The 19,877-nt window shown below is 33.2% G+C and overlaps 1 protein-coding gene across 1 annotated transcript in view; it reads right to left on the reverse strand.

The window, feature by feature from the left end:
* The window catches only part of LOC129224235 (DNA mismatch repair protein Msh2-like), a 78,438-nt gene that overhangs the window by 20,538 nt on the left and 38,023 nt on the right, over positions 1 to 19,877 (reverse strand). The window contains exons 13-20 of the mRNA XM_054858660.1: positions 15,151 to 15,284; positions 12,473 to 12,589; positions 12,197 to 12,311; positions 7,823 to 7,878; positions 7,654 to 7,734; positions 6,336 to 6,507; positions 6,096 to 6,221; positions 3,984 to 4,076 (exon numbers count right to left, since the gene is read on the reverse strand). Of these exons, the coding sequence (XP_054714635.1) occupies positions 3,984 to 4,076; positions 6,096 to 6,221; positions 6,336 to 6,507; positions 7,654 to 7,734; positions 7,823 to 7,878; positions 12,197 to 12,311; positions 12,473 to 12,589; positions 15,151 to 15,284 (894 nt within the window). The remainder of the gene's footprint in view (positions 1 to 3,983; positions 4,077 to 6,095; positions 6,222 to 6,335; positions 6,508 to 7,653; positions 7,735 to 7,822; positions 7,879 to 12,196; positions 12,312 to 12,472; positions 12,590 to 15,150; positions 15,285 to 19,877) is intronic.

Genomic DNA, 19,877 nt, shown 5'->3' on the forward strand with positions numbered 1-19,877 from the left:
ACATCTCAAATTTTGATAAAATTTACCTCATTTTCAAACTTTACAAACAATGGCTACCAAATTTAATTTACTCAAGCTGAAATAATCAAAAATATGTACTAAGGGTGGTTCAATTTTTTTTTTCCTCTCTCGGCTCGAGTCCAAGACACCCCTTATTTTTTTAGACTTACTAATAGTATTGTGCTGTAAAAGTTTTAGCTTCTTGCTCAAATTTTAGGAGGGTGCTCAATGACCCCTCCATTTAACATTAGCTCTAGCATAGAAAAAGTCAAATTTAGAAACATTTAATTTCCCCAGCTGTTTTTTTTATGTAAGTAATTATTTTATTGCAATGAATATGCATATAACTCGTGTAGATTATAGTATGTAACATTGTTTATTCAGTTCAATGAATTTTTTTAACCCCCTCCTCATACTTATGAAGTTTGAGGGAGGGGGTCGAGCACCCTCTTTCAGTTGGAATAGGAAGTTAAAATTCCTCCAGTATTTTACTATCCACAAGTCTAAAAACATTGAGTGGTGTCCTGTTTTCTAGGAGAAACCCTTTTTTTAAAGTGTATTTTTGAACTTCCCCGAATGTACTAACACAAGTGAAGCAAATCACTGTAATAAACAATTAATGTAAATGTAGCATATCTAATTTTCAATAGCGAGGAGCCACTGCCTTACATCAAGTGAAAGAACTGCAGAATTAGCAATTGTGACATCTGTATCACAAAAATAAAGTTAATTGCTAAAATAATCTGAACTAAAACTTATGAAACCTAAACTTTTTCAATTATTGCTGTCTACCCCTCCAATCCATTGAACTCAAAGCGCTTTTAGACTTTGGCCTGTAAAAAAATCATGCACCTTTTAACTTCACATATTTCCCCTGTTTGTTGCTCATAACACAAGGGTGCTCCCCCCCCCCAAGTTCAATAGCACCCCCCCCCCCCAATATTTCTGAACGCCTTAGCGCTTTTTTTATTTTTAACCCTCTTTTTTTATTTTTTTTTAACCTATTTATTTATTTTTAATTATTGTTGTTTTGAAAAAAAAGTGTGCTCGCTCCCCAATAAAATACACACACACAGATGAAAATAATAAAGTAAAATAATATGAGTAAATAATTTGAATAAAAATAAACTAAAATAAATAATTAAAAAATCCTCCCCCCCCCCCAAAAAAAAAAAAAAATTGATGGCGCAACTTTCGCCATAATCACTCCTGTGGGCACCCTGTCATAAAGTTAAAGTTTGAGCATTGATCAGAAACTTCTCTGATGTGCAGATTTTTTTTAATCGGATTACTTTTATTTTGAAAGAAAGAAGCGCATTGGAAGTCTGTAAAGATCACTACCAAAATACTAAAAGATTAGCGATACTTCTGTAAAAAAGAAACTTTCTAAGTTTAAAATTGTCTAATGAACTAAATTTACAGAACAAAATTGTTTAGAATTATACGATTACATTAATTAATTTAAAGAAATAATATAAAATATGAAAAGATTATTGCAGCTCATTAAAAACTTCAGTGGCACTCCCAGACAAAACAACGTGCTGTGCATCATAACAACTTCAGAACTGCTGACGTAAACAAGCAGCGCTTAAACAGAGCCCGCTCAAACGAGGAAGAAAAGAAGTACCTTCTGCGCATGTCCGCCGCTGACTGCTATGGTGCACGCCGACTGCTATGGCGCACGTGCCAATGGCAGAGTTGTTGATAAAAAGAACTGCAGGGGAAAAAAGAAAAAGGGGAATGACAAAACGACGAATGGGAAGGGAATGGCGGCGAAAAAAACAAGGCAGAAAGTTTTTTTTTTTTTGACGTCATAGACCGCAGGCCGCGCTAAGAACGATCGGATATATGCAATTTTTCATTTTCCCTGACATTTCCCTGATTTTCGGCCATTTTCATTTTCCCTGACAATTCCAGGTTTTCCCGGTTTTCCCGGTGCGTGGCAACCCTGCATAGTGAACTAATAGCCATTGATGAAGCCCTAGACTCTCTGGAGCTTTTCCACCACGGAACCGAAATTTGGATTCTATCCGATAGCAGAAGTGCAATACAGCACCTGACCAGATGGAAAAGTGTGAGAGATAGTGTAACAGTTTCAATACTCAACAAACTAAAACAACTTTCCTTCTCTCATCAAATTCACATGCAGTGGATCCCTTCCCATGTGGAAATTGAGGGTAATGAGATCGCGGATACCTTGGCGAAAGCTGGTGCTGCTGAGGTCTCAGAGCCAACGGCATCACTCACCTTTCAGGAGATCCACTCAATGATTAAACACAGGGATAATATCACTTGGATTGTCCAGCCAGAACACCATTGGTACAGATGTTCACGACCTGGTGGCTCCCTGACCCCTGGGTTTGACAGACAGAAACAAACAACTCTTGCCCGTTTTCGTAGCGGACATCTTAAAACTTTAAAATTTTCGGAGGAGTCGAAGACCTTTCAGACTTGTTCCAAGTGTTCCGTTGAGCAGGCCTCGCTTGACCATATACTGTCGTGCCTGGGGCTCTCCAGGAGGGATCTGACTGGAGACCCACTGACGGTGCTGGATTTTTTGAGGGTCAACAAACTCATGGACCTGGTCTAGCTCTGCTGACCATGGGGGCATGCAACAACAACAACAACAGAAAATACACTAGTTGTCCTCCATTATGTTTAATCATATTTAGGCAATAACTACTGATCTTTTTGTTGGTACATTTTTATTTACTGGCAGATCACCAAAATGTTCTTAAAACAATAATGTGCGAGGCAATTTCAGTCAACTCCGCATGGATATTTAGTTCTTCTATTAGCTCTGTAGCGTGAAATATTGCTGTTGCTGATTTACCTTTTGCAAAAATTAAGTTTCATTATACCATGGTTATGTTATAACTCAAATGGAAAACATACCTCCTGACCTAAAAAGTGGAGTTCTACTGTATACTGCTTTTTCTTCAACTGAGGCAATGGGATGTATGTACCAAAATTAAAAATTTGGAGATAACAAGTACAAATGGTAGATGAGCCTCTACTCCGCTTTGGAGCAAGAAATAGTACTTTTAACCCTGGTAGGTGCTGCTATACAGCATGATTTAGAAAACTTTCAATGAAAGGCTACCAAGGACCGCATTTTTAAACACGTTTTCCTCAAAACTTGAAAATGCGAAGAACATCCCTTTGCTTCTCAATGACTCAACTGGAGCACAACATACTAGACACATTTATTGCACTACAGCAAAAAAAAAAACCCTTCCATAAGTGACTTTTTTCAGAACACTCGTCCCATTCAGCAGATGTTCAAATCGTACTCTACTGTGGTTTAGATACTTTTTTTTTTTTTAAATTTATGTACAGCTAGCTTAATATGTGGTTTTCTCCAGTAATCAAGTTTATATTTCACAAGCATTCAACTAAACACTAAAATATTCAAAGTAGTTGATTTTTAAACTTCAGTGAAAGTTGAAGTAATTAATTTTTAATAACAAGGCATACATTAAACTAAATGGCAGATATATTTTGTAAGCATGGCTATGATATTGCACTATTATTTATTTTTCTTATTAGTAATCCTGCAGGGTTTCTTGGCTAGCATGAGACAATTTGAGGACAGCCTTTTCCATTTTGTTTAGTTTGAAAAAAAACAATTCCAAGCTTTCTAATTATAATACAGACTTCGAAGAAACTTCATCTGGTGCAGTTTTTTGTGGGACTAAATGTGGTATAAAATTTGAAATGATATGCCAGTTTGTTCATGTAGAAAAGAGTGATTTTATCCCTCTACATTTAAACTAAAGATTTCTTCTTAATTTCAAAAACATTCATGTGAAGTTTTGGGCATCCAAAACTCCTTGCCAAGTTTAGCAAATATCTGAAGTAACCTGCAAATTTTTATAAGGAACATACACATATACATTGTCTTCTACGTTATGTTTTCTATGATGATGCATCATTTTTGATGACAAAGCTGGAACAGAGACGATAATAACAGTTCAACTGACCTTTAGTGATTGTGACATCATTAGGAATGAAATTTCCAACTTTTGATTCTAAGACTGGATGACGAGCTTGCTTTAATATTATGCAACATTCACCTGAAATACATTTTAAAAATTATAGCAGAAGCAGTAAATTTGCACAATTCAGTTTTTGAGTTTAACAAATAAAAAAAAGCATATGTCAGCTCTAGTATAGCAAAATTAATAAGCAATCTTGATTGCTCAAAACAATAACAAAGAAATAAAAAAATTAATTTGAATTTTGATATCTTGAATTCAAATTATGGTTTTCGTAATCACGAGTGTATGTGTGTGTGTAGGCGTGCGTGGGGGGTATGTATGTTTGTGTGTAGGGGGGTATGTGTATGTGTGTATTCATGTGTGTTTGTGTCTGCGTACAGGTATGAGTGTGTGGGTAGTTGTGTGTATGAGTGTTTGTGTGGGGGGGGGGAATATGTATGTGTGTAGGCATATGTGTTTGTGTGTGTAGGCATGAATGTGTGGGTAGTGGTGTGTAGGTGTGTGTATGTGTAAGCATCTGTATGTATGAGGGTGTATGTGTTTGAGTGTGTGTGTATGTGTGTGTATGTACGTGCGTGTATGTATGTGTGCGTATAAGTGTAGGATATTGACGCAACCTGGAGATGGCTTTCGCTAGAGGAGCAGCATCGTAAGGAGCCGGTCGACAGTGATGCTGCAGAGGGTGCTGAGGAGAAAATAAAATGATAGCACGCCAAAAACAGTCAAATGAAAGCAATAAGCAATCGTGATTGCTCAAAAAAAAACACAAAAAATAATCATTAACACAGTTCAATTTGCAATTGTAGTGCTATCCCTAGCAGGACGTGCACGAGGGAGGGGGGGAGAGATACCTGTTGGCCCGGCCCGAGCCTGAAGGGGACCCAATATTTTTAAAACTAGGCGTGAAATATGCAGGGGTGAACAATATGGAGAGGGGCCGGAAAAGTCATTTGTGACGGGCCCCAAAATTTCTGTGCACGCCACTGACCTCAATTGAGTCATACTGAAGACAGATAGCTTTACTAATTACTCACGGTAATTGCAGCATCTTTCTACAATTAGATCACCAAATATAAGTGTGCATTGTCTCATTTCAGGGAAGATCAATTTAACACAAATTGAAAATAAAAGAAGCCTGTTCAACAATTTCACAGCAAAAAGGTTTGACTATAATTTTATTTGAAGTCAACCAGTACCACAAAGAAAATTTTAAGGGGATGAAAAAAAATGAATAATAAATATATATTTCAAAAACAACACATGAAAAAAAATTATAATTAATTTGAATTTTGACATCTTGAATTCAAATCAAGTTTTTCGTAATCACGAGTGTGTGTATGTAGGCGTGTGTGTTTGTGTGTACGGGTTATGTGTATGTAGGCATGTGTGTTTGTGTATGTGTGCTGGCATAAGTATGTGGGTAGTTGTGTGAATGAATGTGTGTGTGGGGGCGTATGTGTATGTAGGCATATGTGTTTGTGTCTGTGTGCAGGCATGAATGTGTGGGTAGTTGTGTGTATGTTTTTGTGTTTGTGTATGTGTAGATGCCTGTGTGTATGTGTGTGTGCGTGCGTGTGCGTGCGTGTGCAGTTGTGTATGTATGCGCGTGTGTATAGGATATGGATGCAACCTGGAGACGGCTTTTGCTGTAGGAGCAGCATCGTGAGGAACCGGTCGATGGTGCGGAGGGTGGTGGTGGGAAAATAAAATGATAGCACGCCAAAAACAGTCAAATAAGAACAATAAGCAATCGTGATTGCTCAAAAAAAAAAAGAATTAAGCAGAAAATCATTATTCTTTAAAATTAAAATATAATTTTGTTGCTTGCTTTGTTTCGTAATATCATTTTGTCTTGTTTTGATTAGTTAAAATTAAAATTGATTGCAATATTATACACAAAACAAAGTTTATTTGGCAGGAAACTAAAAAAAGAAAATTCAACCTAAAAAAATAATAAAAAAAGTTTTGAAGTAACTGGTATTGATTTTAAAACTTAAACATATTAATACATGCACTTCTCTATGTAGAGACTTTTTAATTAATTACAGTTGTAACTATTACTAACATAAATGAACACACAGTTTCAAAATTTACCCTTTTCACGCAACTTTGGGCGCACATATCGCTTTGGAGCATTGACTGAGACGCGAGAAAACGCCAAAGAGACATCTAGCCAAGCGATTGTATTATTAAGCATTTTCATGGCCGGAAGATAAGACACTGTGGGGGAAAATTAAGAAAGAATTGAGAATTGTAAATTTATGTACAGTGGTTAAAGTATGTCAAAGACTTCCAACATAAAAAAACTGATTTGAATGATATAAAATAGTATACCTGCTACATTAATTATTTCCTCAACAAATGCCTTTTGCATTTCTTCATAAGATTTTTTTTGTGACATATACTGCTCGTTCATACTTTTCAGATCTGAGCTTTGGAATCTGACTCCTGAAGCTTTAGTATCAATAATATTGTAGCCTTTCTTATGACGTAAATTTTTTTCTTGCTGCCAAAAACACAAGTTACATCATAATTGTACATATATCAAAAACAAAACATTAAAACATAAAAGTTTACATTTTTCTGGTACTAATGTGCAGTGAAAATTAAAGAGACAGCTCAGAATTTTATCAGATATTTTTAAGTATGTACATAACCAAGTTTCAGCACTGCAAAGAGAGATAAAGCAGACTTAGGTTCAAAAAGCCAAAATGTGTTATATGGAAGCAAATTAAAGAGTAATCAGGTGCACAGTCAAAAATCACTTAAAAGAACTGTTGTGCACATCTTCTTCCAAAGTGGGATTTTTATTATTATTATTATTATTATTATTCATCTTTCACAACTTAAGAAGGGAAAAAAATCTCAGCCCTTTACCAGAAGAAGAAATATTATGGTTTATTACAAGGGGATGATAAGGTAAATTATTATTATTATTATTTTTTAGTTATTTGTAGCGTTATGCCTACATTAGTTGGGGATCATAAATCTACGTACAGGAATGCGATTAATCAACCAACGAAAAGACAAGAAAATACTCTCCCCCCTCACACAATTTTGTTGCAAAACAATATTTGAACAGTAAGATAAACTTCCAAGACTAAATAAGTCAGTTATTGTCAGTATTAAAAAATATATAACCTAGTCATAAAAATATTGCTGAGGTAGGGTAAAAAGTACTACAATTTTGAAAAATCTAAAACTGATTATACAAGAACCACTTGAAAAAAAAAATGAATAAAAAGAAGAATAGAACTCTGCATTGAATCTTAAAAGTTTATGCTTCTCCAAAAAAAAACCCCAAAATATTTAAAAATCAGTAGGTAATATAAAAAACCTGCCCCTTAACAGCCTCAATACTACCATGGATGACACAGAATCGGTGGCAGAACTTTGGAAAAAGAAATAATTGATTTCAAAACTTTCTAAAATGACTTGTATCACACAAGGTGCAGCCATACACGAAACATTTCAAATTTACAATTCTATTCACATGTTCTGAAAAACAATGACGCTAGGATTTTCTTTTTAATTTTTAAATTAACTTGTTTCATGTAAATACAAACATGATTTATTTAATAGGGATTAACATGAAACATTCAAAATTGACCTGTGTAACTTAAAAACAATAAAATCTCATCGTTTTACATACCTTTCTTGTAAGCCTATAATGATAACCTACAGTGTTATCATATTCTAGTTTTATGCCAGGTGAGTCAAGATCCTCAACCACCTAAGATTAAATTAAAAAACAAGATAAGACTTATATAATATCACATTCACCAGAATAAAATATGTAACACAAAAACAGGATGACTTACATCATTAAGGGTAGAGTTAATAGAGTCTTCTACTTCCTTCATCTCTTTCCGCAACTCTAATCAATAAAAGAAACATAAAAACTTAACAAATTTGGTTGTTGAAAATATTTTAGGCCGGGTTGGCAAGTTTTTGCCACAGGTGGGAAAAAAAACCTCAGTTTTGTCTGCCCGATATTTTTTGCCAGTGTGGCAAGAATAGAATTCAACTCATAATTTACAGATTCAGTTATTCATATTTTTTTCCCTCTGCAAGTTAATAAAAAGCATTATATATATTCAGTAAGTTACTGCCCTACAGCCAGGGCTAAGGCATACATAATACATGAAATACACCGCCAGCTCAGTCAATTCCAGCCGAGGACTGCAGTTTCGTGCTTATTAGCACTCCAGGTTTTCCACCTCCAGCTCAGTTAGTCGTATGCCAGGCTGATGAGTGCTAATAAGCACGAAACTGCAGTCCTCAGCTGGAATTGACTGAGCTCGTGGTGTATTTCATTATATATAGTTTGATAAAATTTCAATTTTGGTTTATTTGTTTTCTAGTTTAAAATAAATGTAACATTTAATTTGTTTTAAAATTTAATTTTAAAAAAAAAAGGAGGATTGATTGTTTTACAGAATTAGAGATACAGGTAATATTTCAGCCCTTTTTCATTACTTTCCCTCAGCTATCAATTCCCAGGTGAAAAAGAGAAAAAATGTACTCCTTAAGTGAGGAAAAACTAATATTTGATGATGTTATGTCCATAGATTGTGCTAAATATTGTCGAAGAGCCGAAGGACTGCAGCTGCCAGCTTCAGTGCCTCAGGACTGTAGAGGGTCTCCTGCAGCAGATCTCTGTCTGGTAGCAAGCAGAGTTTCAAGATCCCTGCAGTAATGCTTGGGCATTCAAAGATGTATCTTGGTGTGAGTTGGGTCTCTGGGTAGTTCTTGCAGTAAGGATAAGTTCCTGTCCCGTCAGGAAGTATTTTCATTCCCTTGTAAGGCTCTGTTCTGAGTCGGGCGAGTGTGGCCGTGATGTCTCCAGGGAAGTCGAAGGCGGTTGTCAAAGGTTTCTTTAAGGACTGGTTAAGCGGGCAACTGCGTTCGCATCTGCAAGTGTGATGGTGGGGAGAGGTTGGTCAAGACCACGTTCCTCTTTGGCCAAGGCATCCGCACACACATTCCCCTGGATGCCTACATGTGCAGGTATCCACTGCAACACGCAAGATTTCCCTTTGCAATGCATCCGATCAAGCAAGTTGTTTATGGTTCAGGTGATGTTTGTCTCAACATTTCAGATGGCCCCAGGGCTGATTTAGAGTCTGAGAAGACAACTAGTCCCTCAGCAAGATCCACAGCTTGAGAATTAGTTACGTAAAAAGTTATAGCTTCCTTGATCACCAAGAGCTCGCTGCTAGGAAATTAATCCTGTGTTAATTTTAAGATTGAATTTTTCTCTGCTTGGAAGAGTGAAAAGGATGCCTGCTCCACCTCCATTGAGGAATTTGTCTGATGAACCATCAGTAAAAGCAATGGCTAGGTTCTCTTGCGAAAGCTTTTCTATGGTTTCAAGGTCCTTTTGTTTGAGTAGAATGGGATCCTCTTTTTTCGAGCATGGTTGGAGCAAGTTCAGATGAATGGTCGTGTTAGGTGGTGGTGTTCTTGGAAAAAGAGGTTCCAATAGGAAATCAAGGGATGAATGCAAAGACTCTAGTAGAGATACAATCGTTGTTGTTGCTGCGGAGTCTATTTGTGAATTTGACAGTAGCAAGATTGCGTCTGCTTTCCAATGGTGGTAGACTAGACCACTCTCTTGTTCCCCCTTTTCATTGTTAGTTGAGGAGACGGCACCTATTATAATTTTTGAGGCTCTTTGTTGCACAGAATCTATTTTGTTGTTTCGTAGTGGTTGAAGCCGAGGCCCAGATTGGAGTAGCATATTCGAGTACGGGTCTGATGATAGAGCAGTATGTGTTTTTCAGGGTTCGACATCTAGAACCCCATGTGGTTCCACATAGCTTCCTGAGAATATTTAATCTTCCAAGAGCTTTATTTGCCGTATATTCTACGTGTTTTGTAAAGCGAAGTTCTGGGTCCAAGATCACACCCAGATAAGTAGAATCTAATATTTTTCTATAATATTTGAACAATTATATCAAAATTAAATAGCTTAAAAATGTAATGGAATCAGAAAAAAGTGAACAATTTTGATTTTTAATAAATTTACTAATCTTAAAGATATAATTTAATAAAATATTAAAAGAATTGGATGTACGAAAAAATTTAATGCATTGCAATATGTTGTAGCAGATATTTAAAATTACTTGCTATTAGTAAGTACAATACAGGGTTTGAAAATATCATGATATTTTTGAAAATCTCGAATATATCTGATATTTTGATATATATCGGATATTTGACATATATCCGATATTTCCAATCAGCACAAACTGAAGTCTTCAAAATAGTAGATGCATCCTCATATCACTTCTTATTTTCTTATATTCTTATTACAATATGTAGACTTAAAATTAAAGTTTCTTTCATTATTTACATATAATATTTCAATTATCATTTTTATCAATTTTAATGAGGTCAATTTAGAATTAGCTGTTTTACTCATTTTTCTTCTGTTAGTTACTTTGACACCGTTATATGATTCAGAAATAAAATATATATATATATATAATTTAATCTGTGCACAGTCATAAAACATTTTCTTTTTTTTCTGACCAAAGTTTGATATTTATTTAGACACTTTCAATATGAATTAAAATCAGGGTTCGAAAATATCATGATAATTTGATATATATATCCGATATTTTCAATTAGCACAAACTAAAGTCTTCAAAATAGTAATTATGCATCCTCAGATCACTCTTTATTTTCTAATAATTACAATATATAGATTAAAAGTTAACGTTTCTTTCATTATTTATATCTAATATTTCATTTTACATTTTTATCAATTTTAATGGAGTTAATTTAGCATTAGCTGTTTTACATATTTTTCTTCTGTTAGTTTCTTTTACAGTTATATGATTCAGAAAAAAATAATATGCATTAGTTGGTGAACAGTCACAAGACATTTTTGTTTTTTCTGAGCAACGTTTAAAGTTTAATTAGGTACTTTTAATATGAACTAAAATTGTTACATTACTAATAATTTTATGAAAAAAAAAATACAAGTAAAAAAGGAATATTATAATACTTTGATATAATAATGATGTATTATACATCATAAAAATATAGTACATAACTTTTTGGTTATTTTTAATAATAAATGAACAACATTACTATGATTTATATACTTTTACTGTAGTTGAAAAATTAAATATTGAAAATATCAAAATATCATGATATTTTCAAAATAAATATTGGAAATATATCGTGGTATATATCATGATATATATCGACTGATATATCGGTGAACCCAGGATGAGTTTTTTTAATTCAAAAATTAATATAATTTATAATTGTAATATTTATTTACAGTGCATTATTCATTTAGTATGTTCAAACAGGATATTATTACTCTTTCTTAATAAACGGGTTTCAATGTAACTTAATTTGTAATTGGGTTTTTGCCATTTTTTCTTTTTTTTTCTCTAGTTTTTTTCTACTTCCCGCAAAAATACTTTTTGCCGGAAAAATTACCAGCCCTAATGGGGAAGCAGATAATATTGTTTTGGAAATTTCAGAATTCGTCAGCTATTTCAATTTCAATAAAAATTAAAAAAATTAATACACAGTTTTTTTTTTTTTTCTCTTCTGAGGTCACCTAAAACAGTGTGATCCAACCCGCTGCCAACTTCTTCATTTTCAATGGACTTTGCTTTTCTTACAGGACAAACATTCTAATTAAACGATTGGAAAAAAATCGTGCATCTTTCTGAGTGTTTTAAATTTTTTTAAGTAATACTACTCATGGCTTTTATTTAAAGTTTAGATCCACAGCACCTTCAAGTCTTTATTTACCTTGCAATGGGCGTTAAAGAACTTAAAATGGACACTGATAAACTTGTATCAGGAAAGTAGTGCAAATCTTAACATTGATTTCTCAACACCAAAATGAAGTGGTATTAATAAACAAGTATATTAAACTTCTTTTTATATTAATTTCAATATAAGTTTTTGAATAAAATATATAATGCTTTCTGTCTAGAGAATCTCTGGGTGCACATTCTCATACTAGAGACTACTTTTTTCAGAGAAAGTTATGTTTCATTAAAAAAAAAACTAACAGTATTTAAAGCATGGCAATATAATGAAATATATAATTACTAAAAACAAAGACTTTGAATGACATAAATAAAAAAGAATGCATGCACAGCAGCTAATTTTGAAGTGTTAAATTAAGGTTAAGGGCATCAAGGGCAAAAACGTTTTACCTAGAAGTTGTGCATCATATTCAGCTTTGACAATAAATTCTTTATTTTTCACAGCTTCAAAATCAAGTGTTGAATCAATCATCGACTGAAAATTTTCAAAATCATCAATTCTTTCCTGAAAAAGATTGAATAACTTAAAATATTTCTCAAAAAAAAAAAAAAAAAGAAGAAGAAGAAAAAAGGGAAGAAAAAAAGGGAAAATATATATAAACGTTTGTAAACATAATAAGGGTGCATGCACACTTCGTTTTTTCTTTTTATTCAAATTAGTCTCACCTTTAAATCTTCAATAAAGTTGGTTTTTAAAGCATCAGTATGTTGTCCATCATATTTTTCCAGTGTTTTACACAGCTCAGGCAATTGAAGGATCATTAAATAAATTTTATACAAATCCTAATAAATAACCAATAAAATTTATTGCAAACTAGTTTATGCAGTAGCACAAATGATAAAATAAGAAAAAAAAACATATAAATGTGCATTTAAACATAATAAACATCCCTTTAGAGTCTTATTATAAGGATGGAAAATGTTCTTTCTTTTTAAAAAACGCTTATCATCATCAAAACCATTTGTTGTACTAATGCCATTTTAAATAGATTCCTCACTTAAGGGGGGGGGAGGCGGTTTTTGTCACCGGATCATGAATCATCCATCTAGGAACGACAGGAGATCCAAAAATACTTTTCAAAGGATTAGCAAAGAAAGGGAGAATAAAATATAAAAAAGGATTTTTAAATCTAAACACTATTTCTATAATCTTGGTTGGTACTAAAAAGTATGAAATAAAATAAGTATATGATTTATTGATTAAAACTTGACACAAATATGCTTGCGTGCTATCGCAAGCAAGCGGAATACTCAAAACTACATTGTTTAGGTTCAACCATGAAATTAGTTTATTTATAAATTCCTTTATAATTACTAATATTTTTAATTTTTTTTTCATTATTTTTGGCAGCAATTTAAAATTGCGTTATCACGTATCACGAGCAAGCCAAATGCCTAAAATCAACATTGCTTAAGTTTAGCCATGAAATTGATTTATTTACCAAATTAACTTTATAATTACTATTATTTTTCATTGTTTAGGGCAACAATTTAAAAGTAGAAGTAATGACTTATTATTATATTTCAATGTTTTTGGCAACAATTTAAAACTGGAAGCAAAATGCAGGGATTATGACAAAGAATGTAAACTGAGAAATAGTCTTTAAAAGATAAGGCAGAAATGTAAGCAAAATACTTAACATGGAAAATCACCCATTTTGGAAAGACTTTTATCCCTGCAGATAAAGGGGAGGGTGCATTTTCCAGCTTTAAGGGGGGAAACCAGTTTAGATCGGTCAAAAAATTCACTTTTTTTAATGTCATAAAATGTCAGTAAAACTATTCAAGAATATGTTGCCAAAATTTGAGTGAAAAATTCTGATTTGTTCCGATGCTATGAGCACTTAAAGTAAAGTGTTCACAGCATTTTATTTCAATTGCGTTTTTCTCGAAACTATATTTTCTCAACTGGTGTGCATTCTATTTTAGCCAAAAGAGTTTTTGACCATCGCTCTGAAAATTTCTGTAATGATACCTGTTAATGAGTTAATATAGAAAATTTTGAAATAGAGTTCCAACAAAAATATTTCTTAAATTATTGGGTGAGTGCAAAAATTCGTGCGGAGTTGCAATAGATGACGTTAGAACGGGCGTAACGTGCTGTCATTAATACCACTATCTATGTAAGTCAGATCGTTGGAAAGATGACGTGTGCAGCTTTCATTCAAATCAAAATAATTTGTGCAGATACAAACTGCTTGGAGAAAGATTACTTTTAAAATGAGTGTTGATAAAGTGCATTTACGGCATGTTATGCTTTACGAGTTTTGGAAGGGAATAAACGTTGCAGCAGCCGAAAAAAAGATTCAAGATGTTTATCAAGATCAAGCACCAGCTAAACGAACTGCGGAAAAATGGTTTGCAAAATTTCGTTGCGGAGATTTTAAGCTGGAAGATGAGCCAGGCTCAGGTCGACCTTCCGACATTGATGACGACGTTTTGCGTTCTTTAGTTCAGAATACTCCACGAATTTCAACAGAGGAAGTTGCTACAGCACTTAACGTTGACCGATCAACCGCTTTTCGGCGTTAAAAAAAAATCGGATTTGATTTAAAGCTCGATGTATGGGTGCCCCATTTGTTGACCGAGAGCAAAAAAATCCAGTGAATTTCTGCTGCCATATCTTTACTCGGGCGGCTCAAAAACGAGCCGTTTTCGGATCGATTAGTGACGGGCGATGAAAAATGGGTCCTGTACAACAACATTCAGCGCAAACGCACATGGAAACAGGCAGGTGAACATGGTGACACAATGGTAAAGGCCAGTTGGTACCCGGTGATGCTCTGTGTTTGGTGGGATTACAAGGTTATAATTTATTTTGAGTTTCTCCCCGCCGGCCAAACGATTGATTCGGACAAGTACTGTCGTCAATTAACTAATCTGAACCGAGAAATCAAACAGAAACGTCCGAGTTTGTCAAATCGCAAAGGCGTAGTCTTTCATCAAGATAACACTAGACCACACGTTTCAAGACAGACGCTACGCAAACTGAACAGTCTGAAATAGGATGTCTGAACTCATCTACCGTATTCTCCTGATATCGCACCATCGGATTCTCACTTATTCTGGTCATTGCAAAATCATTTAAATGGAAAAAACTTGACTCTTTGAATGCCTTACAAAATGTCGTGTCTTCGTTCTTCGAATCTAAACCACGCAGTTTTTATGATCGGGGCATCCGTATGCTGCCAGAACTTTGGAACAAGATTATAGACAACGATGGAGAATATATCATTGATTGAATAAAGAGTTTTGCTTGCCTAATCACTGTATGACTTTCTTTCACAAACTCCACACGAACTTTTGCACTCACCCGATAATATAACTGCAGTAAGTAGTAATACCTGCAGATTTGCTTTACGCCTCTGAATTTTTCTACAAAGAGTTTCTATGTCTGGAAATCTTGAAATATGCTTAGCAGCATCATTTTGCAAAGACAAATCTGTTACAAAAACTTCAACAATATCCAATCTTTCTTCTGCAATAAAAAATTTTGGGTTAGTAGGGGGAGTGACATCATGTCTACTTGTCAATGTTATCCTAACAACATCCCCCCCCCCCCCATGTCAGTGCTTTAAAGTTAAACCAAAAATATAAATACAGTAAAAATATAAATACAAATAAAATATAAATACTCTCCATATCACAAAGTCAAAGGGACAGTAAAAAAAAATCGAGATATCAAGTTTTCGAGAAAACCTCATAATAATTATTTTTACTAATAATAAAGCTGAAAGTCTCTCTGTCCGGATCTCTGTGACGCGCATAGCGCCTAGACCGTTTGGCCAATTTTCATGAAATTTGGCACAGAATGAGTTTGTAGCACGGGGGTGTGCACCTCGAAGAAATGTTTTGAAAATCTAATGTGGTTCTTTTTCTATTCCAATTTTAAGAACAAAACTATCATAAGATGGACAAGTAAATTACGAAATTATCATAACGTGGAACTGTAACATGGGCACAAGCCAATTGGCAAGATATGAAATTATCATAACGTGGAACTGTAACGTGTGTACAAGCCAATTGGCGAGAAAATACACCACACATTATTTGTAAATATACAGGCGAACCAAAATACCTTTTAATTTTTTCAATTACGGGCAAAGCCATGCGGGTACCACTAGTAATAAAATAAAAATATAAAAAACAGTAATGACAGTTAAAACTAGTGGAAACATGTAATGAGAGCTGAAAAAAAGTCTTAATACAATAACAAAAATTTTAATTTTTAAAATGAGCCAAAAATAAGACAGGGCTCTCAGCAGATTTTTCAAAGTTTTAGGGGAATTTTAGGAACTTTTCGGCAAATTTTAGGAAAATTTTAGGGGCAATTTAACTTTTTGTTTGATTACAAACGGGTATCCTGACCATACTTAACTACATAACAACTGACATACCAAACTGAAAATACATTTTATCCCTAATAGCATAAACTCAAGTACTTTCACAAAGAAAGAGTCGAAACAAAAGAGACATAATAGATTTTAAAACTAATTTATGTTAAGTAGTCAGAAAGCACTTGAATTTGTAGTCATACTTTAAAAATTCGTTCTTTTAACTTTCAAAGATGTGCAATTTCAAGTTTTTGCAATTGACCAACTCCTACAGATATTACATTCTGTTCAAAATTCATTTCCATAATGTCTTGTCTACAGCCGCTTTCTAGTTTTTTCGTACAGTCTTTTAATTGATCTAGAACTAAACTTTCATATTTTTAAACTCGTTAATATTTTTGTTATTTCAACAAATCTAGATCCCCCCCCTCCTAATTTATTAATTTTCATGTTTATTCTTTGTCATTTTTCTTCTACACTATTAATACAGTGGTGCAGAACCTACGGATTGCCAAGTTGACCCTTGCGTTGTGTTATGTTCAATGTTACGATTCTCTTTGAAGCAACAACGATTTTCAGTTAGTATTTTTCTTCTCTTCCATACTTTCAAATGTTGTTTAGAAAATAAAAAATAAAAAATATATGCATATGTTCTGGCCACTGAGATTCATCTTTATATTAACTGTGGGCTTAAGGTTAAAAGAGTATGTGGTCCTATTGTACTTTTGTGTGATTTATGATAATCCTTCACTGACTTAGTTATCAACAATACTGTAACAAAAAGATGATAAAAATGAAATTTTGACTTTCTAATGCCAGTCAATTTGGGAAATTCTTAATAGCAAATGATTTTCATATTTTGTTCAGTAATGTTAATTTTTTTTTAAATAAATTCTACTAACTGCTCATAATGCACATTTGCTATAAATTTTTCTTTAAAAAAACTTTCCTCAATCCTCAAAAAAGTTTCCTGTGCATAAAAATCTTCAGACTCACAACAATTTGATTTGAAACAGGTATTGTACTAAAACTTTATCTTATTTATTGTCAAAGCCCACATACTTGCTTTTAAACTTGACCATTGATTTTTTAAATAGTGTAAACATTTTTGAGTATTAAATAAAGAAGAAGCTGCAATTTTATACATACCAGCTAAAAAATATCAAGAAAAAAGATATGATAAGTTAATGCATTTTTTAAAGCAGAAAAAGTATGCAAATGACAATGAAAAAATAGTTGAGCAGAAATTTTTAAGAACGGTTAGAACAATTAATAAGTAATAGTTGACATAACAAGCAAAATTTTGAATGGGCAAGGAAAATAAAGAAAAGAAATCCTCGACTTGTGTTACGTCATTTTAAGACATTTGCCTAAGTTTACTAGACCTGTTGAATTCCCTGATTTCTGGATTCTAATGCTATTGCAAACACCCTAATCAACGTTTTAGATCAATTTAATCTTTCTATTTGTGAACCTAAGATACCGCCTAATAATTACAAACAACTTTTAAGAATGCTAATGGTCTGAATTGATTCAAGTGCAACAGGATTGACATTTTTGAACGAACTTGAGAAACTGATGAGTTTACAAATCCTCAACAGACCAAAGAAAACTAAGTAAGGTTCAGACTAATGGTAAGAAATAAAATAACTGATGTCCAAACGTTGAAATTGTAGAGTAAATTAAAATGAGCAAGTTTTTCAGAAGAGGATTTCGAAATTCGTAAATGATCGAGATATACTCAATTCAGCGAGAGCTGATAGAGGAAGTAAACAAAGAGGGTTACTACTTTCATGACTTACTCGCCCGATTGGCAATGCTGTTCTCATTGAAAGCGCGGACATTTCGCTTATCTGATTGGCGCTGCTTTCAATCATCCCACCGCCAAGCAGATAGCGGTAACGCCAATTGTCACGTTGCTTTGTTTACGTCCACTATCAGCTCTCGCTAAATGGACTATAGGTGTGTAAGAAATAGTTACAATGCGTAAAATTTCACAGGAATTGCATGTTTCATTCAGGTAGAGTCGAAAAACATCTATTTTAAACATTAAATGGTTCGTTAATTTACAGGAAGAATTTTGTCAAAGGTATGTTCTGAAAGGAAAAATATTGTGAAGGGTCTGGATTTTTTCAACGAAATATTTTGTGAACTATCTATTTATTAGATTAAAGATCTAGCGAAAAGTTTGTTTTGCGATAAAATTTTTGTAAAGGGTCTCCTTCTCCTAAAAGACTACTTAAATTCTCCTAAAGAGACCACTGTGAAATTTTCAAATTTTTTTTTAGGAATACCAACAAAATTTTAGAACAATTTTAGGAATTTTAGAAGTTGAAATTTTTTTTAGGAATTTTAGGGGGAATGAGAGCCCTGGTAATAGAAAATAGAATAAAAAAGAACGCTCTAGTGAAGTAGCAAAATGTAGTGGTTTACTGCAACTAAACTTATCGAGGATTTGGATAACCAAAGTTGCAGAATGGTTTTGAGCCCCCAGAACAAAAGAAGTTGAATAAAGGATTGCACCATTCCCTGTGTCTCCAAAGGGGTTTTCTGCTCATCTCCCCTTTTTACAGAGTTGAAAATAGAGTTAAAAGGTCCAACGAAATGGAATTGCCAAAAGTTTTAGGCAGGCTTTTTTGGGCTTCTCAGAATTTACATTTTCTGACACTCCCGGGCTCTAGAATGAAAGTGACAGTTGATAAGCTTCTCCGAATCATTCCTAACCCCAGAGAGAAATAATGAAGGATGTGAGAAATTTTTGGAAACATTCCTCGAGTTGCTTCAAGACAATAAACTGTGGTTTTTCCAGAAAAATTATATTTGACTTCAAAAATTATTCGACATAACAAGGTTTTAATTAAAAACTCTTCTACATAAAAATGAAAAATAACATTAAATAAATACTCAAAATCAAGGGGAAAAATAATTTTTCGTTTTGTCACGGTTTTCGAGATATCAAAGTTCGAGATATCAAGAGTGTACTGTAAGAGAAAATTTGATGATCCTGTTTATGAAAATATAGCTATGTTAAAAACTACACCATTAATTAATGATAGCGATATCCATCTCGTTGAGCTTTCAAAGATTCATTATCTAAAAAAGTAGACTTTAATTAGAGAAAAGTTAGCAAGAGTTAACCAGAATCTTATAAATTATTATAGTTTCTCCCTCTAAAATCAATAATTTAAATACTTTTAAAAATTATAATTTCACTTTAAATATATCTCATATTATTGGTAAAAACATTTCAAATTGTTATATAAATATTTTAAAATTTTGAATATATTCTGTGTTATAAATATGATACGTACAATTCTTTGTAATTCAGTTGGAATTTAATGCATTAGAACAACTATTCATTTTAGCAACTTGTAATAGAATGAGGGGAAATATTATCTAGCTTGAAAAATGTATCATATATGAATATCTCTAATTAATTTGCTTTAATCATTAAATAACTGGTTTTTAGTTTTATATGACTCAAGTGGAAAATTAAAAGTTGCAAAAATATTCCCATTAATTAGTATTTTATGTTTGGATGCTTTGTATTTTAAATATTGAAAATATACGCATGAGTTTTTCATTCCTCGGTATTACTCAGTTTGAAAAATTAATATTTAATTAATATTATGATTAACTTTGCTTTGACAAAAAAAAAATCTGTGTTAAAATTAATAAGCACAAGCTGTAATTATTAATTGCAACAAAGATTACAAGCTGTAATTATTCTTCCATTT

Source organism: Uloborus diversus, chromosome 6, assembly GCF_026930045.1.
Source record: "Uloborus diversus isolate 005 chromosome 6, Udiv.v.3.1, whole genome shotgun sequence".
Taxonomy (NCBI): Eukaryota; Metazoa; Arthropoda; class Arachnida; order Araneae; family Uloboridae; genus Uloborus; species Uloborus diversus.